The 25,512-nt window shown below is 52.3% G+C and overlaps 1 protein-coding gene across 1 annotated transcript in view; it reads left to right on the top strand.

Moving 5' to 3' along the window:
* Nucleotides 1-25,195, top strand: part of LMX1A (LIM homeobox transcription factor 1 alpha) — a 42,209-nt gene extending 17,014 nt beyond the window's left edge. Inside the window, exons 3-8 of the mRNA XM_027658521.1 lie at nt 18,870-19,102; nt 23,910-24,079; nt 24,232-24,309; nt 24,420-24,489; nt 24,618-24,788; nt 25,003-25,195. Coding sequence (XP_027514322.1) covers nt 18,870-19,102; nt 23,910-24,079; nt 24,232-24,309; nt 24,420-24,489; nt 24,618-24,788; nt 25,003-25,163 — 883 coding nt within the window. The 3' untranslated portion in view covers nt 25,164-25,195. The remainder of the gene's footprint in view (nt 1-18,869; nt 19,103-23,909; nt 24,080-24,231; nt 24,310-24,419; nt 24,490-24,617; nt 24,789-25,002) is intronic.
* The last annotated feature ends 317 nt before the right edge of the window (nt 25,196-25,512 follow it).

Here is a 25,512-nt window from a genome sequence, read left to right as displayed (position 1 = left end):
TGCCTCTGTGAGCTCACCCCAGCTCAGGGAGACATTTCAGGAGGACGTTTAGCTGCTAGAGCAAGGGAGATGGTATCTACCTTGCTTTCACAGTCTGCCCTGGTGTATAATCTGTCTCTCTGCTCCTGCTGTGAGCTGTTCTAAAGCTGTTTGCAGGTTTCTGGGGGGCCCCAGCCCCTCCTTGCCAACTCCCCAGCCCACGGATGGGGCTGCTGAACTATTTCACAGGGAGATGCTGGCACGTGGGGCTGTTTGCTGCCTCCCCCCTCCAGCAACATCTTTCATTTGCTTGCTACCTCCACTGGTTTGCTCTTCCTCAGCTCCCCCACACCAGAGGGGTGGGGCTGGGCCAGCTTCGGGGATGCCGATGGCTTTTTTTTTTTTCTCAGCAAACAGTCTTAAACCACTCTCATTTGAAAGGGCAGGTGTGGGAAAGAAGCTGTTTCGCCTGCAGCAAAAAAGTACTTCCCAAATCCAATATCTATGCAATGAGGGGCACCGTGGTGGGAATTACACATCCTTCCATGGGGCAGTGCTTGCAGGGAAAGCAGTCAGAGGCCAGGCTGCCTTGAGTCATAATAACAGTCTTGCTGGCTGCCTGGGGCAAGGCACTGGGGCTTGAAAGATCAAATCTAGTGGCTGATATTCATCTGCCTGTTAATGTTGGCGTAGCAGATCACATCCTGCTTGTCCGTCTGTTGTGGAATTGTCTGGCACAAGCATAGGTCAGTGATGTGTTCAGGATGCCAATGCTTGACACTGGGGAAGGTGTAAGTCTAAATTAGCACCGGGGTGTGTGTTTTTGTGTCTCCAGATTTCGCTCTCTCCAGCAGAAGGACAGAGTTCAAAGAGGCTCTGGCTTTCCTGGAATAGGAAATGGCAGGATCCACCCCAAAGCCTTTTCTCCTCTTACCCAGAAGGGTCCCACCCCAGCTGGGAAGCCCTGTATCTAGCTGGGTGTGGAAATGTGGGTGGAAAGGTCTATGTGAGGACTGTGCTTCGCTCCTACCCCTCTGGTGCTGGTCTTTCCTCTTGAACACGTGTGAGGTTGTCTGGATCCGAGCTTGGGGTTTGTGTTTATTCTCCATTAGAAAGGGGGGAAAAGAAATTCAGGAGGCCTCAGTGAGATGGGCCTGGAGCAGGGTGGCTCTCCCTCCACTGAGCAGGCACTGGTGTCCAATTTTCTGTCTCACTTTGTTAAATGGACCTGCAAACCTGTTGCAAAGCCAAGATTGCAGAGGCGAGCACCCAGGGCCAGATTGCAGGGTCTTGCTTAACCCAGCTCTGCTGGGCTTCTCCCCACAGTTTTCATGTGAGGTCTCAGCTTCACCTCTTCACCAGTGAGAAGCTCCCCAGAAGCTCCCCAGAGTGGCACGGCTGGCCCTGGGGGATGGGGTTTCCTTCTGGAGATGAGTTTTAATCAGCCTTATAGATGCCTTCTGTGAGATGTAGTTAGATGTGGGAATATCTTGTGGTGGCCACAAGGCTGTTTTGGAATGAGTCCCCTGGTTTCTCCCTCTCAGGAGGTGGCTTGGAGGAACCTTTCCATGCTGGTGACATGCAGGTCACTCTTTGCACTCCCCACCTCAGAAGGTGTTCAGCAGGTGACATCCTTAGGCTTCAATTGTAACACACTGTGGAAATAAGCAGGGAGAATCCCTTGGCAGTTGGTTCCCTAGCCAAGGGCTCTGTGCTCCTTTGATTTGGACTGTGCTCAGATGGTTCTCCCCCTGGTACATGCCTTCCCCACAGGCTTTCACAGCAGACTTGGGCTGGCTTTGGCTTTCTGCCTGTGCATACACAGCCTCATGGCCGAGGTGATGTTACCACTGTGTTTCAGCTTTGTGTGAGTCCTTTCCCACCTCTGCATCCCACAGAGGATTTTCAGGGACAGAGGAGCCACCTGAGGAAGGGAGATGCTGCAGAAATGAAGGTGTGGTGGCCTGGTGTGCCACGTCCCCTACTATGTCCAACCACCCACTGGGTTACATCCATGTCTGGCTTCGGGGGCCACCACTCCCAGAGGCAGAGAATGGCTGGTGTAGATTGTTTTCTGGGAAACAGGGACAGAGAAATACAACACCCATGTTTGCAAGCCCCTTGGGTTTGCAAGCTTGGGATGCAGCTTGCAGAGGGGCTGGGGTGAGCTTTGGAGGCGTGGGGTCCCCTTTACACCGATGCTGCTGGGAGAGGCTGTTTTTATCTGATGTTTTGCACCCCTTGGCTCGGTAGTGGAAGGTGAAGGGTTCCCCTGCCTGCCCTGGCTGTCAGCAGGGCTGTGCAGGCAGGACACGGAAAGGGAAGGAGGAGAGGATAACGCCCCAGCCACGGGCCCTGGCCATTTCTGGACGAGTAGGTCATCTGGGTGTGGGAGGGGAGCTGGTGTCCAAGCCAGCCCGGAGAGGCTGAGATTGGGTGTATGTGTGATTTGGGGGAAAGTGAGAAGGGATTTCTTAGGCGAGAGGAATGCAACTTTCCTCCTTCACATATGTCTCCTGTTCTTCCAGTTTGCAACAAAAGTCATCAAATTGCCCAAGACCTGGCAGCAAGGACAGCCCAAGAACAGCCCACAAATCACAGGAAAGCATCTCCCCTCCTCCCTGCCTGCCTCCAAATCCTTGAGCATCAGGAACCACTTCAATCCCCCTTTGGACAATAAAACTCCTGCCCCTTCCCATTGTGGGTCAGCTGCACAGCCCAGAGCTTGTTCTTGCTGTAGGACTGGTTCTGGCGGGTTAGAATTCTGGGTTTCCCTTGAATTGGTTCTATTTTTAAACCCTTCAAATGGTCCAGGCAAGGGCTTGAGCTCTGAGACATCAGAGGTGACTGCAGCCATTTGGAGGAGACACTGTGACATGGCTGGTGTGACTTTCCTTGTCCTCAGGTGGTGGGGACAAGTGGCAGTGACTCAGGTCCTGTTTGGTCTGCCTGGATTATCAGGCACTGGGAGAAAAGACAGGGAATCCCAGGGATGGCCAGCTGGGGAGCACCAGGGTTTGGGGGTGTAGGACTCTAGCTGAGAGGCGAAGGAGCAGCTGTGTGTCAGGGTGAAGGGTGTTTTAATGAGCCCAGCCCTTTCCCTGCAATCCTGTCAGCTGCTGTTTTTTATTTGGCAGAAGGAGCTGTTGGTGCAGCAGAGCTGCAGAGATCAGGCGAGCCTGTCTGAGCTCTCCCCTTCACCCTGTGCATCTCAGGGATGGGCAAAGTCCTTCCTGCCATTGGAATGGAGAGGTTAGGATCACCACTGAAGGGGTGCTTTGTGCCATTTTGTCTGTCTCATTTGGGGAGAGTGGCTGCAGCCCCACCATCCTCCCCTCCATGAACACTTGTGTCCTGCCTGGTTTTGCAGCCACCTGGCTTGCACCAAGAGGCACAGGTCCACGAGGATCTCTGTAAGAAAGGCATTTGGCTTACTCCATTTTGGTCATTTAGTTCTAGTATTTTCACACAAGAAAACAATTCTATCCATTTTACTATTAAGTGTAGGCTAGCAGTGATACCACGACTGGGACCACCGAAGTGTTCCACCCTCAGGGTCCACCTCTCATCCCATGGCCCATAAAACAATGATGGGGCAGTGTTCACCAAGTGGTCTGGGGGCTCATGTGATAGAGGAGACACAGGGGGCTTCAGCATGGCCAGAGGGGCAGTTCTCTGACAGTTTTTACCTTCCCAGATGGGGTAGATCCCCCTGGGAGCCAGGCACAGAGCCGCAGCTCAGAGGGGAAATGTTCGTGCAGTGGGGCTTCCCAAGCTCAGGCAAGGGGGAAACAGCTTCAGGTGAAATCAAGTTGCATGTAGTTGTTCTGCTTGGGATACTTTTTTCCCTGCACGGTGCTAGTCCACCCCAGCAGGACGCCCTGTTGACCACCAGCATGTGGTGCTGGTCCTACTTCCACTCTCGTGGTGAAGCCTCACAGACTGCCCTGCTCCCTGAGCTGCTTATGGGCAAGTCCTGGGACCTGGCTTGCAGGGGAGCTGGTGGGCTGCCTCCTTCCTGGGCTCCCACACCGAGCTGCTTTCCGCTTCCCTGCTCCCGCCTTCCTCCTCCCGCCACAGCATCTGCTCCGGATGTTTTTCCCCTGAACAGCAGAAGCTGCATTTTTCCAAGCTGAATTTCCTTTGTTATTTTTTTTTTTTCAGTCTCTCGAGGGTCCTCTTCAAATTGTTTTGCTCCATTCCATCCTCTCCAGTTTATTATCTCCTACTAATGTTATTAACATGCTAATTAGTCCCTAATTGCAATTGCCAATGAAGATGTCAGACAGGGCTGATACTAAACCTGCTCCTTCACAATACTAACCCTGATCCTTCACATTGTTCTTTTCTTCTGAATTCTGCAGATTAGTCTGTACCTCTCTCATCATCATCTTGATTGTGTTCCACAGATGGATGCTCACGTGTGTGGGGGTGGGATTGCTCCCTTAGGAAAAACTTGCTGAGATGCAGCATAGGGTGCTTTATAAACCCCTAGGGCCAGGGTGTAGCTTTGAGAGACATCTTCTAGCTGGTCCCAAGGTTTTGTCTCAAAGATGAAGTCATGCCTGGCTTTCCATGGCAGCCCCCTTGGGAGGCAAAAAGAAGAGGGCTTTGGAAAGTTAAAGAGCGGCATTTGCCATCCCGCCTATACACTCAACCCTCTGGCTGCTTGGGCACTGTGCAAAGGTCTTCCATGACTATAAATAGGCAGAGAGGTAGGCAAAGAGATGGTGAGATGGGATGAGGACAGGCGGTGAGCCAGCCTGGGCCGGCATCTGGAGCTCTCATCGCCTTCGTGCGCAGAAGAGGTGCGGTTTGTTCCAGCCACGCTGCTCTCATCAGGCAAGGTTTGCCCCCGCAGAGCCTATTTTTGAACACAACTCCCCCCCCTCCCCCCTCCCCAGTTACCTCTTGGAGGTGCTGCAGAGAGCCAGGGCTGCCTTATGGCGAGATGTCCCAGCGTTGCTGCGGGACATGGAGCCACGTGCTCTGAATAGCTGCGTGCAGACGTGGCCTATGGAGATGAAATGTGGCTCTTGACCGATTGCGAATAAATCAGGGTCAGGAGCTTGAATGCTGGCCAAGAAACCCAAAGGGATAAAATATAGCCTCTCCACAGACTGTTAGCAAACAGCACGTGGGCTGAGATCTGCTAGATAAATTTATGCACTGTGAATTGTTCACCCAGCTGTGGTGGAGGGATGGATGGACCCACGGAGAACTAATAACCATATGTGGTGGACATGCCTTCGGTGCTGACCTTTAGAGGGTCCATCAAGACTGGAAGGTGGCACAGTGACATCTTCTTAGGGATGTCACTGGGAGGGAATGGGTGCGTGTGTTGCTTGGTGCGAGGGAGGGGGATTCAGGCTGCCTCTGCTCTGCGTGTCCCAGAGACAGGCTGGCAAAACAAATAACTGCTCCTGACCTTAGTTTTCCCATCATGTCATTTGACATGGATTGAGGATAAATACCAGGCTCTTTGCCTTTGCTTGGTTGTTTCCAAGATCGTGGGACTTGCTGTCCTGAGAGCTCCTGTTCCTGCTGCAGCCCAGGGAGATTTAAAATGGGAGGAGGTAATAGGGAAAAAGTTAAAAAGGTGGGCTTCTCGCCCAATTCTGGGCTGTGGGCACAAGGCCTCCAGCATTTTAGGTGAAACACTGGGAGCTGGCAGCACTGCCCTGGCCATGGGGGCTACCTCCTCTCACTCGCCCCAAATTCCTTGTAGCCACAAAGGGGAACGTCAGAGTCGTGTTGGGATGAAATATCCTGGTGATGGAACCAGCTCTAGGCAGACCGACTTAATGAGCCTTTGGGCTCTGTTCAACTGCTTTAAAACTGGAGAGATGGGCCCAAGCCCAAAACGTGGAGCCAAACAGCCTTGTACTTGTCCAAGCTGCAGAGTAGTGTGAGTGGTTCGTGGCTGGTCCCTCCTTTCTCTAACCAGGCATCTGCTTCCCACCCTCCACCCCGGGACGCTGGATGTGTGCATGCTCTCATCAGAGGGGACTGGCTCATATACTTACGTCAGCATCTTATATATCCACATCTCTGTCCTGGCTGTAACTCAGCTTGAAGGGGAGACCTGACCATCCTGTGAGTACCAGGCCCTGTGCCCTTGGTGTGGCTATGGGGGAATGTTCTTGTCTCATTTACCCCAGTGCTGAATTCTACCAACTGTGATTCAGAGAAATGTGGGGGAAAAAACATCCCATGTTTTGGGGGAAAAAGCATTTCTCCCAGGGCCTATCCTGCACTCCTGGGCTGGGCTGGGAAATCTGCCTTTCCTAGGCTGCAGGGGCTATCAAGGAGGCTGAAGACTGTCTGTGTTTTCTGGGATTTGCAGCATTGTTTTGAGGGTGAGAGTTGGAAAAAGAGGCTTTTTTGAGACTGGGCAGCCCGGGAGTCCTCACCAGGATGGACCACTGGCTGGCCATACCCAGCATCTCTCCTGCACTGTTGCAGCAGGGTAGTCCACGTCCTGGCCCTGGCAGGCTGCAAACTGACTGGCTAATCCGTGTCCTGCCTCGATGGCTAATCCATCAACCCCCCCTTGCCACCCCCTGCCCCGTGCCTTTGCCTTGGGCTGTGACTTTTGACACAGGCAGGACACATTTAACAGTGTGCTCTGAATGCTTTGCCAGTGGCCATCAGTGGGTTGTGAGCTGTGGGGCTGTGTCACAGCTCCTGCTGGAGTGACACCAGGGCTGGCATCGCCATCCCAGACCCTTGTCCCAGAGACAGCCAGCAGAAGATGAGAGCCACCAAAGGTTGGTGCATGTGAGGATGAAGGATCACCACCGTGCCTCACACCATCCTGCGATTTAGTCATCTCATTCCTTTTTAAGTTGTTTAGACTGTGTCAGAGCAAAACACAGCAAGTTTTTAACACCGGCTGTTTATCCACCAAGGTGTCTTTCCCTTCTCCCCCTGGCAGTTGGGGATTTTGATGAAACCTTTGAAGGAAGCCATAGATAAAACCCAGATTAATAAAATCAGTGTGATGAGGTGTGACATGGTGCTTGATTGAATGTGCCTGTTGCTTTTTGTGAGACAGCTCAGAAAAGACCAGTGCTGCATAGGGAAGCCCTAAAGATATACTTGGGGAAAAACTTTATGTTTTTATTTAAAGGATGTGATTTGGCAAGAAGGTGTCAGCATGGTCTTTTGCTCTGCAGCCAAGCACCCCAGAATGCACTCCTTTATCGTTATGATCTAGTCCATCCCTTAAAAAAAGGCATCTGCCAGCTTTTCCATAGATCAAATGATGTTGGGGCAGGCAGGAGAACTGTGCTCATGCTGCTGCCCAGAGCCACTTGCTTATCTCAGACCAGACAAAAGGGGGAAGAAAAAGAAGGGACTTCCCAACACCTGAGTAGTGGGAGGGAGGTGTCTTTCTTATCCCATCTCTACCCAAATCATGGAATCATGAGTTGGAAGGGACCCACAAGGATCATCAAAGTCTGACTCCTGGCCCTGCACAGGATGGCCCCAACAATCACACCATGTGCCTGTGAGAGTGTTGTCTAAATGCTTGCTGAACTCTTGGCAGACTTGTGATACTTCCCTGGGGAGCCTGTTCCATCCTGACCACCCTCTGAGTGAAAAATCCTTTCCTAATATCCAACCTAAACCTCCCCTGCCAGAGCTTCATGCCATTAATGAATGAGCTGGTGTGTTTAGTGTTGCAGTGAAAGACATGAGGCTTCTGCTGGGAATGGGGGGCTTTGTGGTTTAGCAGATCTAACCTCCTACCTGGATATATTTGTGGTTGCTCTTGGTGCTGTTAGTGGTCTCCCTTGGTTTCAATCATTAGGTTCCAGAGTGAACAGTAGGCACAGGGTAGTTTACACTTGTCTCAGGTGTGAGGGGACACCCCAGTTTCAATTCAAAGGTGTTGCCTTCTAGCTAGAAGGATTAGCAGTGTCATTCTTGCCGTTGTCTTCCAGAGGGTCCCGCTGGGGGTTTGCAGAGCCCTATCCTGATATTGCTGCTCTGTGGACTCCCATTCCACTGGCACATCCAGTAGCTGGGAGAGCCTTCTCCCAGCTGAAGGCATTGAGATATCTTCCACGAGGGGTTCGCAGCTAATTGGTACAATCAATATTTGTTTTGCAAATGCAATTGGAGGGAAAGAGGGATTGAGAGCGCCAGAAATTCAATTGACCTGTAAAAACAGATATGGTGTAAAGGGAATCCTTTCTCTGCCAAGCAAATATTTAGAAAGCAGAAGCAATAAAATGAATAAGCAACAAAGTAATATCCTGCCTCTACGGCCACCGGAGGCTGCTGGGAAGGGCTGCTGCCCCTGACGCTGTGATAACCCTGAGCAGACAAGTGGCAGGAACCTGTCTCCTAGAGAAAGCGTGTTTGCTTTTGCCCTCTAATCCATCAAAAGCTCATCCTGGTGCCTTGGCGGCACTGGGACCTGTCTCAGGTAGCCTGGCAAGCTGGCACCATCCCCACACCCCTGCAACCATGACTGTGGGATAAACCCAGTGGTGGCACAGGGGACAGGGCTGTCCCTGCACCCTTGTCTCCCCTTGTAGAAGTCTCTGCTCTTTGCTCCAATGTCCCTGCTCAGGCTTCTCTGGTGCCCTGGTGATGGAACATGCTGGGGAATGCTCTGGGTGCTGTGTGGTGTGAGAGGTGTGTGGGGCAGAGCATCAATAGTTCCTGCCTGGAAGGACATTCCAGCATGTCAGTGCTCAGCCTCAGCATGCCTTGGTGTGAAAATCAAAATAGTTAAGAAAAAAAAAAAATATATTTTTTCAGATCAAAAAACTCCAGAAAAATGTTTTGGGTAGGAAGTGGTGAGATGGCATCCAGCCCAGGCTTTGGCCAAGCGGGAGCAAAGCACACGAGTCCCTCTTTTCCACATGGCTCAGCATCCCTGGGCACAGCCCTTCAGTACCCAAGTGACTTGAACTAGAGAGGTTCCCTTGGGCTCATGGCTGAATTTAAAAAAACTGTGGAAAGCTAAGATTTTTCAGAAAAAAATCTTAAATGTGTGTATATATATGTGTGAGTGTGTATATATATATGTATTTGTATAAAATAGAGCAAGCAGAATGAAGGGAAATGATTTTATGGGAAAACTCTTAACCAGCTCCAGTGCTGAGCACCTTTAGGCTACTTTGGAGCCTTCTGAGCATCTTCTCCCCATGGAGGATATTGACCCCTCAGATTATGTCAGGATCTGAGACTGCTGCTCATCTACTGCAACAGAGCCTTTTTTGGGGGGCATTCATGGCTACTGAAGTCACATTAAAGTACAATCGCTACACAGAAATCAAAGCGAGGTTTGAATTTGCACTGGTGTATTACTGAATTTCTCAAAAGCATGTTGGCTAAAAATGTGAACTTCCCTCCCAAACGTCCTCACACTGAAGAGGAAAAAGCTCTAGAGAAGCAAGCAAATTTCGAACACTTAATAATCAAAATTTCCTGAGGCTCTATTCCTGTTTTTTATAAGACTGAGCCCATCGGGGCTTATTGAACCCCACGGATGCTCAGTACCTCTGGGAAGCTGATGCTCAGGCCCACAAAAGGCAGAGCAGCTCTGGTTCTCCACACACGAGATGTCATTTGGGAGCAGGTCGCTTGCAGGGATCATGGTTGATGACCTGCTGCCCATGGCCAGGCTGGCTCTGCTGCCGTGTCCCCAGACCACTGATGGCATGAGAAACCCCCCTGTGTGCCGTCGTCTGTTACCTCATCCCTGTCTCAGGTGCCACGAGGCTGGAAAATACACCCCAGGCATTTGTTTCTCCCAAAACCCCATCCCGAGAGCACATGCTAGAAGAGTGCAGCAACGTGAGCTCAGTGGAGCAGGGGGGAAAAAAGATGGCTTAAACTTAATGTCTTTTTAGATGAATATTTCCATTCATTCCAGAGCATATTCCTCTGGCATTTCCAGTGCGCTTGTTTAGCTGAGTAGTTAACAAACTTCATGGAAACACATGTTATAGTGCTCTCTAGTGCACAGAGCTATGTATGAAGGATGCCTCTTCTGAGATATCTCGATGTGCAGTGCAGCTTTTGCTCCGGAGCAGCCAGTTAACCACAACAGCTGCTTCCCATTGTGGAAATGCTATTGAAAAAAAAAAACCAAACTCAACCCCATCCCAACAACCTGACAACACACGCAGATGATATTTATGCAAAACCCCGCTTGAGGGTGAGCTGGAGCACAGGGAAATAAAAGATAAGGCAAGAAATAACCCAGCCGGGAGAACGCTATCTCCCTGCCGGCAGCGCCCGGTGTGCTCCCGCGGATCTCTGTTTGCCGAGCTGGTCTGAAGCAGCTGGTTTCTGTGTCCAACTTAGTTTACTCTGTTTAGCTTTTATACAGCCGAGCGATTTTTATAGCCGCTGGAGCGCCGGGAAGCTCGACAGGATATTGGCCACCTCCTAATGAGAATTCGCCGCGTTGGCACATCGGCACGAACACCCCGTGAATTTTAAACGCCTGGGAAACGACGGCTCCTGCAGCCCCATCCCCGAGAGCTCGGAGAGTCCTTGGGGGAGAACATGGGTTTTCTGTTTAATAAAGGAAAACACAAGCCTTGATTGTAGCCTAGGAGACTTGAGAGCAGCCGGGAGCCCCAGTGCTGGTGGCACTGCTGGACGCAATGCGCGTCCACCCGCGCTGCCCTTGATGGTGATGCTCCAGGAAATCCCCCCAAAGGGCAGAGGAACCCATGCTGCTCCAAGCAGTAGGGATATGGGGGGTCCTAAGGGTGAGATTGGACTTGTGGGACCAGCTGGTGTTGAACTCAGTCCCCTGGATTTACCTGCTCCCTTTTTGAACCTGTACAAGGTGGAGGTGAATTTATGGCATCATGGGGGAGTCGGGGCTGGAGGGGACTGGAAGTCCCCAGTCCTTCCTCTGCATGTAATAGAGATGACTTGGATACTGGATCAGGTTCCTCAGGGCTGGGACCAGTCAAGTGCTGGCTGTGCCCGAGGAAGGAGATTTTTCTGTTTGATCTGAATACCTTTCCCTTCCTCTTTCCTTTTTTTTTTTGTAACCCTCCATTTGAAAATAAGAACGGAAAATAGAAAGGTTTAATTCTGTTTTGTGTCCCTACTAATTTTCCATTACAGGAGGTTTAAAAAAATATCAGAAACAAATATAATGAATTGCAAGAGAAGGTACCTTAAGCTGGACCAGGATGAAAATAGCTGCTCCCCCCATGGTGGTGGGAAACATCAAAAAAACAGTTTGTGTGTAAAATCCCCAAGGGGGTAGGAAAATCAGCCCTCAGGAGGTTTTAGCCTGGATATATATTTCTTAGAAAACCAAAAAAATTAGTTTTCAAGATCATCACATTTTTGTCTGCAAAATGAATGACATGAACAGCGTTTCCTTCTCTCCTGGTTTTTCCTGCCCCTCTTACAAAGCTGGCCAAATCGGGGTGGTGGCGGCAGCAATGGCACATCCTCTTGCTCCTGGTGATTTTGCTTTTCCATCATTTGCCTCTCCATTAATCTCAGTGCAAACAAAGGCTCTGAAGAGACAAGCTGAAAAGCTCCTGGGGGTACGTTTAAATCAGTCCTTTCTAATAATGTCTGTCGACCTCTCTGTGGAAGCACTGCTCCCCAAGGAAAGGACACGGAGCTGCGGCAGCGTGCTGAAATATGGTGGGGTGTAATTAATTCTGACCTCTGGCTCCTGCTCACTCACTCTCAATATTAAATTTGACTAGTGATATTGTGGTTTTTCAATTATCCTTGTTTTCTTGGGGGCACGGGGGGGGGCTGAGGGGGGTCGCTGCTCAAAATTCAGCTTAGTGGGAGATGCATCGCTTGGATGCAGAACTGCTGTGCTGGGGGCTGAATGGGATCAATCCTTGGGTTGCCTTCACTGGGAGGGCATTTGGGCTTGGGTGTGGTGAGGTGTGTGCCTCTCCCCCTCCTACCCGTGCGCCTCTTGCCTCCAAAACCAGGTGCTCGATTGTTGTTGGGATGGGGCCAGCTCCCTGCCTGATGTGACACACTGTTGTTGGGGGGGGGGGGGGGGGGGAAAGAAACAGGCATCAGGGAAACGGGGGAAAATCAGCACTTTGGTCTTGTTCTTCTGGTCTTGCCCAGGAGATCACTTTCTGGCCACTCCTGCAACCAGCAGAGGATTTTTATCGGGCTTCTGGAAGGGACACAGAGCCATGAGCTGCTATAGGACTTTGTTGGTGAAAGTCTTACTAGTATGTCCTTGATCAGAAATAGGGCAACTCAAAGCAGCCTTAGAAGCTGTGTACTTGCTTAACCTTTTACTTCGATGTGGAGAAGGCTTGAGGGTTGCTGGTGTATTTTGGCAGGGGCAGTTTGCTGGGAAGGCTTTGTTTGTCTGTTTACTTAACCCTACCATTCTAGCAGTGCCCCTGTGTGTCACAGCATGGTCTCTGGAGGGTCTGGGAGGTGTTAAGTGACCACTTTTGGACCTCGTTCAGCAGGCAGGGATGAAAGTACCCTTTCCTGGGAAAACTTGCATGGTTCATGTGTAGCAGGAGGAGAGTTAAAACCCCCCTCTCCTCTGATGCCCTCCTTTTCTCTCTGCTGCCACCTCCCCAGTGTGTCCCTCATCACCAGTGTCCTCTGCCATGGCACCAGGCTCCAGAGGGGGCTGCTTAGGTACTTCCATCAGGGCTGGAACTTATTTAGGGATGCTCCTGCAGAATACCCATGCATGGACCTCTCCACTTTCACCCCTTCAAAGCCTCAGGGGTCCCTGTATGGGGCTGTCCCCTTCCTCCACATCTCATCCATCCCTGACATGGCCCCTGCCTTCAAAAGTAAGCTGTGCTTGTTGGCATCCTCTGCCATGATGGGCTCTCCAAGGAGGCGTGCAGGGCTGGGATATGTGGCAGAATAGGATGCTGGATGGGGTAGAACCACAAGAGAGCTGGGTTGGGTGAAGAAAGGTGAAAAGCAGGACTCTCAGGCTTCACCTCCCTGCCTCACTTTCCTGGCCTCTCAGATTAGGCAGCCACCAGCGAGCTGCTCAGGGGTGAATTTGCAAGAGGCCAAGGCTTGGCTTTTTGGACTCCCTGTTCCCAGTTGTCAGCAGTGGCTCCCTGGACCCCAGGGAGAACTTGCACCCTGGGGCCGGGGAGGCGAGCTCACATCAGTCCCTAGGATGAAATAAGCCCGTTTCAGCCCGGTTGCCATGTCCCCTCAAAGTGTCGGAAGACGTATTCAGGCAGCAGGAATGAGAAGGGCTTGAGCCGGGGGGGAGGGAGGAGAAGGGAAATTAAAGGGGGAAAAAAAAAAAAGGAAAACGCCACTTGCTGCAAAGTGAGTGAATTCTCCAATAAACCCGAATCTGCTGAGAATACATTTTACAAACATGCAGCAAAGTTGGCCGCTTTTGTTTGGGCGTTTGTTAAGCATTAACTAAAGAATGCCATGGTCCAGCCTGCTCGGTGTGAAACCTAATTCTCCCCCTTTCTGGAGCCATGGCATGGAGTGCTCAATTTTTTTCTCTCTGTAGGACTGCAGCCTTCTGGTACTCCAGCCAAAAAACACTCATATTTTAGCGAGCTTAGCCCCGGCCCCGTTGCCAGGCAGTAGAGCGAACACTTGTCCGCCTCGGGGTGGGGGGGAGGGAGCCAGGAGACGGGAAAGGGTCAGGAGAAGAGCCCCGGGGAAAACATCCCTCCTCTGTCCCACTGGAGAGTTCTCCGAGGGCTTTGGGTACACAGTGAGGGAAACAGGGCTAGCTGTGGGTGATTTCCTTTCTCGGCTTGGGAGCCCAGATCCCTGGAGGTCTCCAGGATCACTGGTGCTGAGTTGCCTTCTGAATGCCCAGGATGTGCCAGCCTGCTCTCCACAGCACTGAGATGGACTCAGCCTTTTCCAGGTTGCTCCCATGGCCTCAGCACCCCTCCTGCCAGGGCCAAGGGTCCACCCCCTGGCTGCAGCTGGGGGATGCCCTCACTGGCACCACACATGGGGTGCGTCCATCCCCCTTCCTGCTTGGCCACGGTCCATTCTCTGTGCCTCATACTTTTACCCCACAGGGGCCAGAGCAGGGACAGGGTGACGTGAGCCCAGCAGCAGCAGGACAGCGTCCCTTTCTCAGGCCATGGGTGCGGGGTTGACAGTGACTGGCATTTTTCCACTGCCAGCCTGTCGAGAACTCGGTGCTGCTGTCCCCCCTTCCAACAAGTGACAGTGAGTGAGATGACGACCAAGTGCCAAGACAACTCAATCTGGTGTCATCACTCCCCGCGGAGCCCTGAAGTTCAGGGTTCGCTCAGGCTTCTCCTGGGCCACAGTGAGAGCAGGAGATGAGTTGGTCAGGTCTCTGCACAGAAGTATTGAAAAACCCAGCATCCCTGCGGATCTGCTGTGGGCAGTCCCGGCAGGGAGGTGAGCGGGGCAGCTGCTTTGTAGGGACCGGTGCCAACAGTGCCCGTTCCAGCGGGAGCCTGTGGGGTCACACAGGGGCTGCCCCTATGCCTCTAATCACATCCCTGGGCAGGCTGGTGCAGGCAGCGAGGAAAGCATCCCTCCTCCCAGCAGAGCTGCCTCACCTTACCCGCTGCCTTAGCCAACCCTCGACGCAGCGATTGAGGTTTGTCCATCAGTATTTAATATCGGCGTCCCTGACCCGCCGGCCCCTCCCCGGGGAGCCTCCGCAGGGCTGTGTTTGTATGCGGCGCACGCAGACAGACAGCAGCCGGGAAGCGCCCGTCAATCACAACCCCTTTCAGCCTGTCACCTCAAAATAAAGGGAGAAAGAGGGGGTGGTGGCTCCGATGGGAAACTGGGGCTGCCCGCACCGCACCCGCTCCACTGGCACGTTGGGAAGGGACGTGGGTTGCACCACCCCAGGGGTGCCTTCGGCTACACCTCGACATTTCTAGGTTTCAGTGATGCTGTGTGGATGGAAGATCCTAAAGGAGAGGACTGAGGTGCTGCTGTCTTGAGGAAGAGGAATGGTGTGGAGAAGTGGGACTGCGTCTTGGGGAAGGGGGGATATCTGTAACACCATAGAAATGTTGTGCTTTTGGAAATGCCCAAATATTTTGCTTCAAGGTTTTCTTGAAAGCCACCACCAGCATCTTGCTGTTTCAAAACAGCAGATTGTCATTTCAAAAGGGACCTAAACGTTAGGGGGGGAAAAAAAAAAGGCAGATTAATCAATGCAGGAACAGGAACATTTTTAAGACCAGACACAAAAGGCTGCATGTTGTGATAAAAATTGCTCACATAACCATTTTTTCATTCCAATTTGTCCTAAGCTGAGTGGGTTTTTTTTCATTTACAAACACTTGCTGTCATCTCTTCAATGAGGCGTTTACTGAGCTGCCGGCGACAGGCTGGGTCTCCACGAGCATCCCAGTGCTGAGCAGGTCTCCCTGCCTGGTGCCCTGGCCTGTGCCTGCCAGCTTCCCACCTGGCTGAACAAACCCACCGCTGCCAGCCAGGCCTGATTTAGCTTTGGAACCCCAGCCTAGGGAGGGAAAAAAACCCTCTACTGAGAACTAAAGCTGGCAGCACCCCAAGGATGGCAGAAGTGAAGGTGCTCCCCTTGCAATTCAGAGGGTAGCAATTTGCCCTTGGTTTGAAGTTGAAGTCCCTGGGCACAGCCTGTCCTCTTTCACTTCTGCGCAGCCTCCTGTCGGGAAATGTAATCTCAAAGTCCCTTCCACAGATATAGTGAGGCACAAAGAGAGGGGAGAAGAGATGGCATTTGCTCTGTGGCCTGCTTGGAGCAGGAGGGAGCTGGGCACAGAGCAGAAGATCCCAAAGATGAAGGAAAACCTCTGGATCCAGGCTGGTGTGTCTTGCTCAGGCTAAAACGTTAAATTAATTGCTAGATGTGGTACTGGAAGAAAATTTTCCTTCGGCCCCATCTCAGGTTGACTAAGAGTGTTTCAGCTGGGTTATGTATGCAGGGGTTATCCATGCTGGAGTTATCCTGTATGGAGTTGTTACTGAATGGAAGTATCTATGCATGGGGTTATCCATTTGTAGGGTTTTCCATTTGTGGGGTTATCTGTGCAGGGGGTTATCCATGCGTACTGTTGTTTCCAAGTCCCTGTAGAGTAGCTGGTACTGTCCAGTTTCACCTAAGCTCTCAGTTTATTGTGTGTTTATAAGGAGCTCTTTATGGTTTCCTACTGTGGAAGAGGTTTTATTGGGATTTCTCTGCATCTCACATTGCCCAGGGATGGGGAAGTCCTGCAGTGAAAGATGCCTGATCTGACTGGCACCTCTCAGAGAGAGCTGCTGGGGACTCAGCAGTTGGGAAATAAATGGCTTTATGCATTTAATATTAGGCAGCCATTTAGCTAAAACTCACACCTTCCTGCTTTGCAACATGCTTTGGACTTGGAAACATCCATCACTGGGCTGGTGCTGCTGTGCCTGATTGGCAAAGGTTTGTGGCTCTCTAATAAGTGCCTTGGAAACAAATTTTGGGCACATTCATTTATGAAGATTAGATAGCAGTAATGTAGTAGCTTATCAATATTTTATTACTGGGAACAGTTAGTAATCCCAACAGGTAGGGCTTAAACATCATTTAAATAAGATGAGAATGTGTTACCAGACGAATACAAATTGCCTCCACTTTGACATAAAAGAGACATAATTAAAGATGAAGTGACTACAGAAATATTAACACAAGCCAGTGTTTCTTGGAGCTGGAATAAGAAAAAAATGACCCTTTGGAAGGGATGCTTTCAAGGGAATATACATCCCTCTCCTCCCAGGGCAGTCATAGGGATGTTGGAAATACATACATCTAAGAGACAGGCAGTTGTATGTGAACCTTGGAAATTAAAGCTGAATGTAGAAAAATAAAAGCTACTAATGGCAATATCTGGAATTATAAACTCCCTAACTTCCACCTTTTCTTTGATGATTTCCACTTTCTGTGGTGACAGTAGTGTTTTATAAAAGCTTTATAATACCCCTTTCCCACTTCTTTGGGCATGCTACAATTTGTTGAGTGTGCCCAGGATTTGGTTGGCACGGGGACAATGATGCACCATGTATCCCTGTGCTTGCCAACACTGTTTGGGGGAGACCTGGGAGGGAACAGGCATAGCCAATGTGTTGGCATGAAGTGTCCATGAGAGAACCCGAATGTGGGAAGGAGAAAATGATGATAAAATGGAGTACATTTGCAGGCCTCATTCCTAACCCTTGGCACCCAGCCCTAAAAGCTGTTGGGCGCTGCTGGTGGGTGTCAGTGTGCCCTGGTGCCTTCAGCATCTCTGGTGTTACAGGTGCCTTTGCCTCTGGGACACATGTGCCTTGCTCTGCTTCCATCTCCCTGTTTTGTTCATCACCAAAACTTCTTTAAATGATCCCCATTTTCTGATGGTTTTCCTGCAAGGGTTTTGCTTACATCTGGTTGTCTTCTTGCAGGAATGGGGCTGATCTGGCATGTTTCCTATAAGCTTTTTGTATCGGCCAAAGGAAGAGGAAGGATTGAAAACTCACTGGTGGCTGCAGGACTGCCCATCCCCTCCCTAGCCAGCCCCAGCCCCTCCACATCTCCCCCAGGGGTGACACATGGGATGGGGACCATGGAAGTGGGAGCTATCTGGGGCCAGTGGAAGACTGGATGCAGCGCTCCCTGTGTGGGTCCCTGGGGCATCCCCAGGCTGGGACTCGGGCAGTGCTCGGAGATAACCTCTGCAGGATGTGTGCTGACTTTTGATTTCTCTTTCTGGGCCAAAGTTGTCAAGACAGGGGACTAATAATGTCCAGTTCCCACAGATATTTTGAACAAGACTGGGTAAACAGTGTTTTTTTATTTTATGGGGTCCAAGCCAAGAACTCAGGCATCTAGGGGTGGCAAAGAGGTTCTGGTTTGATACCTTCAAACATCTCTATTGGGTAAAACATCCCATTCACCTAAAATATCCAGCCCAGGGTTAATTCCAGGTACTTCCAGGTCTTCTCTTTCCAACACTGGTGCTGCCACCTCTGTTTTTCTTGCCTCAGTTTCCCCAACTGTAAATCATTGATCATTCTCAGTAAGGACATTTAAAGCTGAAGAAAGAAAAGCTCTGTTTCAGTCGAAAGTGTTACTGCTGTTATTATTATTGGCTTTTAAGTTTAAAACCAGTGTGTTGAAACCTGGGAACAGTTTAATTAGGGATGCCTCAAACGCTGTCACATCAATGTCAAGAAACAAGCTGAGCTTTTTCTTTTCCTTTTGACACATCAAGTCTTCAGTCTGTCACTGGCCTTAACCCCAAACTTGCTGCCATGGAGATTTTTATGATATATTAGACATTCCTGATGTGTTTGCAAGCGGGAAGGGGGCTGTTCCAGTGACCCAGGCCAGAGGGATGGGGTAGTTTGTGGGTGACTGACAGTGCAGATGCTTCCTGTAGGTGCTTGTGGAGAGGCACAAATGAGCTCACTGGCCCCACTGCCACCTCCAGCATCTCCTTAGGTCCAGGCATGGGCTGGAGGCAGGTGGACATGTAGAGCTGGCTTGATAAAACTTATGTGGATGTGTTGTGTTCTGTCTTCTCGTGGTGGTAGCTGGAGGAGCTACCTGTTGGGTTTGGCACCTGTTTGGTTTTTATCTTGAGCATCTGGATATTGGGGTTGTCATCATTTGACTGCATTCACGGTAAGCATCTGGTAACAGGTCAACCAAAACTGCTGAAGTTGACCCAAAGGCAGCATCCCCCACTGGCACAGGGCAAGTGTGCAGCACTTGCAGCACGTTGCCGTGTCACTGAGGGGTGCCAGCACCGTTGTGCCCAGCCCCTCAATGCAATCCAAACACCGAGGGTGTGTCACAGCGATCCTGTGCCGATGCCCATCTCCCTACCATGGGTGCCCCCTCCCTTGTCCCCAGCATCCCCACGTGCAGCTGTGTGTGACAGTGGGATCTCCTCTTGCTCCCCCAGGCTGTTTGCAGTGAAGTGTGCCGGGTGCCTGGAGGCCATCGCGCCCAGCGAGCTGGTGATGCGCGCCCAGAAGAGCGTCTACCACCTGCGCTGCTTCTGCTGCTGCGTCTGCGAGCGGCGCCTGCAGAAGGGCGACGAGTTTGTGCTGAAGGAGGGGCAGCTCCTCTGTAAGGGCGACTACGAGAAGGAGCGGGAGCTGCTGAGCTTGGTGAGCCCGGCTCTGTCGGATTCTGGTAAGGGGCCGCCCGCGCCCGGCGTCTCCCTGGCTGGTCCCACTCCGAGGCCCCTGCGAGCACGGTGGGGTCTGGAGGTGAGGTTTGGGCTCGCTGCCCTGAACTTCTGCCTTTTTGTCTGAGGGGAAAAGCTCTATAAGCACTGTTGGGTCCTCCAGCCAGAGTCTCCCCCACATCAGTGGCAAGGGCTTGAGCGGGGACCTTGGCAGTGGAGAGGGGCTGCATGGATAGAGGGTGCTCTGTGGACCATCCCATCTCATTAGGCCCATTTCTATGAGGGTTTGTGATCCTGACCTGTGCAGGGCACCAGCATCTCACCCTGAGGGGTGTACAACCTCCCCGGTTGTGGGAGGGAGAGTCATGCTGGTTGAAATGACATCACACCTTCTCACCTGGGGAAATGGAAGAACTGCCCCTGGTAAAATACACTCTAACTGAGAGATTTCTTCCCCCCAAAAAATCACAGTTCCAAGCATTCCACTGACTACCTTGGGCTAAACCTGTGTCCCTCCCCTGTGCCTCACTGCCCTTGCCTGTGACCCTGAAAAGGCCGAGTGAAAGAAGTGAGCTGCTTCTGCTGCACTCACCCTTCTTAATAACAAGGGGAAACTGAGGCACGGAGCTAAAATGTGAGCTGGCAGCAGGGAAACTGCAAATCTTGTGTCCCCAGCAGCTTCCCAGGCAGTTGATGGCCAGAAGCAGCCTGCTGAGCCAGCATGGTGACACTGTGGGAACACTGCAGAGCCAAGGGGGACTGCAGGAGAGGTGGCACCAGAGCTGGAGGTGGGCAGGGGGCTGACATCCTGCTCCAGCCAAGGTGACACAGCCGGCTTAGGTTGCCCAGAGCATCAGATCAACATTAAAATATGTATCCACAGTCAGTGCAAATCAAATCCAAATGTTTCCCAGGAAGACAAATTTAGTAAGAAAGCCCAGCACTGGGGACCAGGGGGGTGGAAATGATCTGCTAGCAGAAATGCTCGTGTTAATGCTGTCCCCACAGAGCACTGCTCCTCACCAGGGTGGCAAGCCCCGTGCCTGGTTCTCTCAGCTCCTCTTAAAAACCCTCACTGGGGAAAAATCTGCTTTGCAGAGGGAAGGATTTACCTTTAAAATGCCATGCTCTGGAAAGGGCTGCCAGCAACTGGCAGGGGGCTGTCTTTTCCCTGCTAAAGCAAACCACTGGAATTTAAAAAGTAGAAATCAAATTAGGAGTGCAGTGTTGAGGTGTGAAGCATAGACACGACAAAGCCTGATGCTCTCTGCCAGGCACTGGAATGCTGTAGCTGGGAGAAGGTGTGTGAAGGGACAGGGATGGTTTTGGTAGATCTGGAGCAAAAATTTCCCAAAGCCTGTATTTCTCTTTAATATTGTGCTCCTCTGCAGTGAGAGCCTGGCTGCCTTGCAGCACTGCTTTTGTGGGTTCTGTCCAAGCTCTGCAACGCGCTGGCTCAGGAGAAAAAAAATCCTCCCCCCAAATAACAATGATGATATTTAAAAAATAGAGTGAGGCCATGGGAGGAGGTGGCTGGGGAAAGCTGGTGAGTGATGGTCCAGTGCTGGAGGAGCTGGAGAGGCAGGAGTGCAGGAGGATCCAGCATGCTTATCCCTGGGAAAGTCCTTAACTGATTGAAGAATTATTTTTTTTTCCTCTGGGATGTGCAAACTCTTTCAGTTAAAATAGGAACCAATGAGGAGATGTCATGCACAAGAGTAAGTAAATTGGCCACAATGGCTTGGGTTTGTTCCTAGTGGGGGAAAAGGGCAGTTTGGGAAAGGTTGGGAGCTGTTCCTCCCCAGCGACTCATTGGCCTGTGGTCCAGCCCTGCTGCCAGGGGCTCCGGCCAAACCAAGAGCTTTGACTTAGCAAAATCCTCCAGGGGAAATACTTATTTCAGTAGAAACTCCAGCTGAGGCCTAAGGGATGCGAAGGGCCAGCGTGGGAGTCAAAAGGGCATGGCAACCCCTTGGCTGGTCGGAAACCCAACCCAAAGCCCCTGACATCCCCTGGCAGCCTCTGACTGGGGGGTCCCAGCCCTTCCCATCTCCCCGCAGACCCCATAGCTTAGCCCCCCCCCCCCCCCACCATCCCTGCCTGCTTTTGGTGGGCATCAGGAGTTTGTCCCATGTGGCTCTGGGGACAGTGGCATGGCTGGGGGCAGCCCAGGTACACATCCCATGCTCAGTGTGGTGTGGCTTCTCCCTTTCCTGCTGCATCCTCCCCTGGGGAACCCATTACCATGCCGAGGGGGGATGCAGAGGGGTGTCCCCACTCTGGCCCCAGTCCCAGATGCCCTTCACCAGCAGCAATGTGCTTGTCCAGCCCCTTCCCTGTCCCCCCCTCGCTGCTTTGAAACCCCCCACCCTCCCTCCCCGCGGCTGCCGCGCACCAAGGGCCACTTTATGAGAAAGCACAGATAAAAAGCAAGCCATATGTTGTCTGTAATCTCCCAAACCCTCGCTTCAATTACTGCCTCCCCAGAGCCTCCGCCGCCCAGCCTGAGTAAACAAGCCCCTCTGAAAGAGGACCCTGCTTTCCAATTAAAAGCGTCCTAACGTTTCTCCTCTCCCTAAATCCTCCTGAGCGAGGAATGTCCTGGCCCCGGCGGCGGGATGTGGGCTCGGCGGGTCGGACCGAGGGCGTGCCGCACAATATCCATCGCCCCGGCCCCTTCCCAGGTGACGTCAGGGGCAGCCCCAGACACTCATTAATTTCTCCCCCCTCCTCAGTGGGGAAAGGCTTGAAAGGGAGAGTTAATTAAAAGTAATACCCCGCCAAATCCGGCTTCACTTTTCCTTCTTTCCCTTTGACACTCGGAGGGATTTGGGGAGCAGGTGTTGGCGGGGGGAGGGCTCAGAGGGGCTGCTCTGAGCATGTTTTCCCCCTTGGAGTGGGTTTTGAGCATCATGGACTTGATAGAGTCCATGAGCCTGTGGCTTTGCCATGCTGGGTTCTGCCCCTCCCAGACTGGAGGGGAGTGGGGTGCTCACCTCGTGCTAGGGTGCCAATGGGTTCAGGCACCAGTTGACATTCCTCCTCACATTATGTGTAAAAATCTCTACCTTGCCATCAGAATTAAACCCCTTCAGGTTTCAGGAAGGCAGGCAGCCCAGTGGAGCAGAGATCAGCCACTGCTCAGCCCCATTAACCGTCAGAGACTCCACACCCTGGGCCTCCCCAGCACTGGAGCTCTCAGACCTGCTGCAGTTCTACGTCCCTGGTGTTGGGACATGCAAGAAAACAGAAGTTTGTCTTTCCTGCTGCTGTGGGCATGCCATGGGTGTGTCATGAGTGAGCAGGGAGCTTGAGCAGCAGCAGGGCCTTGGTTTGCAGGGGCCAGCACCCAGGTCCCATCTGTCTGGGGACTGCCAGCATGAAGAGCACTCCCTGTCCCATCCTTCCCAACCCTCACCACAGGGAATGTCTCTGTATTGACTGGTGAGCCCAGGAGAGAGCCCAGTGGTGTAGAAGGAAGAGAGAACTGGTACCTGAGAGCATCCTTGCTGCTCCACTGGGGTCATTGCAACCCCTCATCCTGGAAATGTTCTCTCATCTTTCCGCATTCCCAACTGGGCTGCCATTGGATTTACAGTTTTCTGATGTATGATCCATGATTAGCTCTTGCCATAGGGTTTGACCTGGCCTGTTTTCACCATGAATTACTCTGAGCCAGGCTCACATTCCCTGGTGCATTCCCAGAGCCATGGCAGCCCCGGGATGGACTTGGGCCAAGCAACAGCCTTGCAACCTGTATCTGTATCAAACCAGCACCTCAGCTCCATTATCGATTCCCAAAAGAATAGTGCAGGAACTTTCTGGAAAAGGCTCTATAGCTAGTGAGAGGAAAGGACTTGTGCTATCAAACTTGTGTTACAGCCCTCCCACACCAGCTGAACAAGCGAGGTCATCAGCACAGTGGCAATGCAGTAAACGAGGAGGGCTGGGAAGAGGCAGGGCAGCACTGTCCACTTTCCAGGAGCAGATCTTTCCTGAAGGCTCCTTGTGCCTGAGTGGTGGAGAGCAGCAGGGAGATACCTCAGTGCCTGGGAATGCAGTGGAGCAGCACATCACAGCAAGTACCTGAGGGGTGAAGCCTGAAGGATCTTGGACTTCTGTCTAGGGAGATTTAAAAATCCACAAAAAGGGGGAAATGTAGGGCAGAAGGTGTCCTTTAGAAGTGTGATTAAAGGTCTGTGCTCTAAATGTAGTTGTCCTCCAGGGTAGAGCAAAGCAGGGGGAGTCTGTGAGGGTATCTTGTCTAACATGTTGCCCCCTCTGAGCATGCCTGCTCACCCAGCACCCTGACCTTCCCCAGCCTGGGCTGCCCAGGCTGTGGGACCCAATGTCTGTCACCAGCTGGGCTGGGGGACAGCCCCAGGGGCACAGTGGTCCACAGATGTCTGCTGTCCCCTCACGTGGATGTGACCTCTGTGTCTCTCTCCAGATATGTCCCCAGCTGTGGCCTGGCTGGAAATTCCTGAGGAGCGGTCAGGGGTTTGGGTCTGATGGATGGAAAATCAGCTGTCCCAGGGTTTCACATGGCAGCTGCTCAGACTGTTGGGGAAAAGAAGAACCCACAAGCCCATCTGCTGGCTGAGCAACCACAAACTACAAGTGACAGCAGCTCTCCCCTCTCTGAGCTGCCATAGGGCAGCCAGCCTCAAACCTCAGCTTCTTGTACACGTTCACAAGAAGATCCCCACCAACACCAGCTTGTTTTAATCTCCCAGATTATTTTGGACACGCTGGAAATGGTATGTGTGGCCCATTGTCTGTTAAGGACCTGCTTTTTTCCCCCCCCTTTAGGGAAAAGTGATGATGAGGACAGCATCTGCAAACTGGGCCAAGCCTCGGGGAAGGGCGCTGAGGATGGGAAGGATCACAAACGGCCCAAGCGGCCCCGGACAATCCTGACCACGCAGCAGCGGAGGGCGTTCAAGGCGTCCTTTGAGGTCTCCTCCAAGCCCTGCAGGAAGGTATGGGGAGAAGGGCCCGTGCCCAGCTGCCTCCAGCCCTCATGGATGTCCTGGATGCTGGGCAAGGACTTGTCCTGAGTGCTCTGCCACCTCCTAAAGTCCCCCTGAAAAGCTGAGTGGGCTGAGGCGCCGCTGTCATTCTTCTCTCCCAGGTACGGGAGACGCTGGCAGCAGAGACAGGGCTGAGCGTCCGGGTGGTGCAGGTCTGGTTCCAGAACCAGCGAGCAAAGGTGGGTACAAGGGGTAAGCCCCCAGCAGTGGCTGTTGATGGGGCTCCCTCCCTCCTGGCTTTGGCCAGGGGATGGCTTCATTCCCTTTTTTCCCCCTTCTTCCCGGCCAGATGAAGAAGCTCGCCAGGAGGCAGCAGCAGCAGCAGCAGGATCAGCAAAACACACAGCGCCTGAGCTCAGGTACCCCCCAAGCTCTCCCCATGCTTGGGGTCTCCCTGTTTCCCAGCCATCTCCAGACTTCCCAGTGTTATTGGGTCACCCAAAAAGCAGCAGCCTGACTGTGCTAATGACTTGATCCTATCTTCCAGGGCAGACAAACGGCGGCAGCAGCACAGGGCTGGAGGGGATGCTGAACCCTTACACCACTCTGCCCCCGCCCCAGCAGCTGCTGGGCATGGAGCAAAGCGTCTACGGCTCCGACCCTTTCCGGCAAGGGCTCACCCCACCTCAAATGCCTGGAGACCACATGCATCCCTACGGTAGGGCTCCAGGATTTGCCTTTTGCCTTCTCTGCCTCAGAGAGGTGCTGAGCTGTGATGGGGGCATGTGTGGGGGGATGCAGCGATTTCTGGTGGTCCCCTCACCCCTAAAAATACCTTACTCTACAAAAGCTGGGGGTACCAGGCACTGCCAAGGTGCCGGAGGAGAAAGCAGGCTCTGAAGCCCTTCTGCCCTTCTGCCCTGCTTCCCAAGGTGCCGAGCCCCTCTTCCACGACTTGGATAGCGATGATACCTCACTGAGCAACCTGGGTGACTGCTTCCTCGCCACGGCGGACGCGGGGCCACTCCAGGCACGAGTGGGAAACCCCATCGACCACCTCTACTCCATGCAGAACTCCTACTTCACTTCCTGAGTGCAGCGTGGTCCCTGGCACGGGGCAGTTGCCGCCGCTGTGCTGCCCCAAAAGGGGCTACAGAGCCCTCGGGGTTGGGAGGGAGGGAGAAGCAACACTGCTGGGATGCTGTCAAATATGTTGTAGCTTGGGATTCCCAAGGAGCGAGTTAAGTTATGGGTTGCATAGTTTCATGTTTCTCTTAGGAGCCTAGGATTAGGGACAAGAGTGGTTTTTGCAGCTGGCTGGTGGATTTTCAAATTTCAAACAGGGAAACAAATTTCTCGTTTTGGCAGGGGGAGGGGGAGTGTCCCACAGGAGCATCCCAGTGCCATATCCCCTCCATACCACCTTCGGAAAGAGCAAGCTG

Source organism: Corapipo altera, unplaced genomic scaffold, assembly GCF_003945725.1.
Source record: "Corapipo altera isolate COAL_440 unplaced genomic scaffold, ASM394572v1 79, whole genome shotgun sequence".
Lineage (NCBI taxonomy): Eukaryota > Metazoa > Chordata > Aves > Passeriformes > Pipridae > Corapipo > Corapipo altera.
The sequence above is the reverse complement of the archived record's forward strand: the minus strand, read 5'-3'. Positions and strand labels throughout refer to the sequence as shown.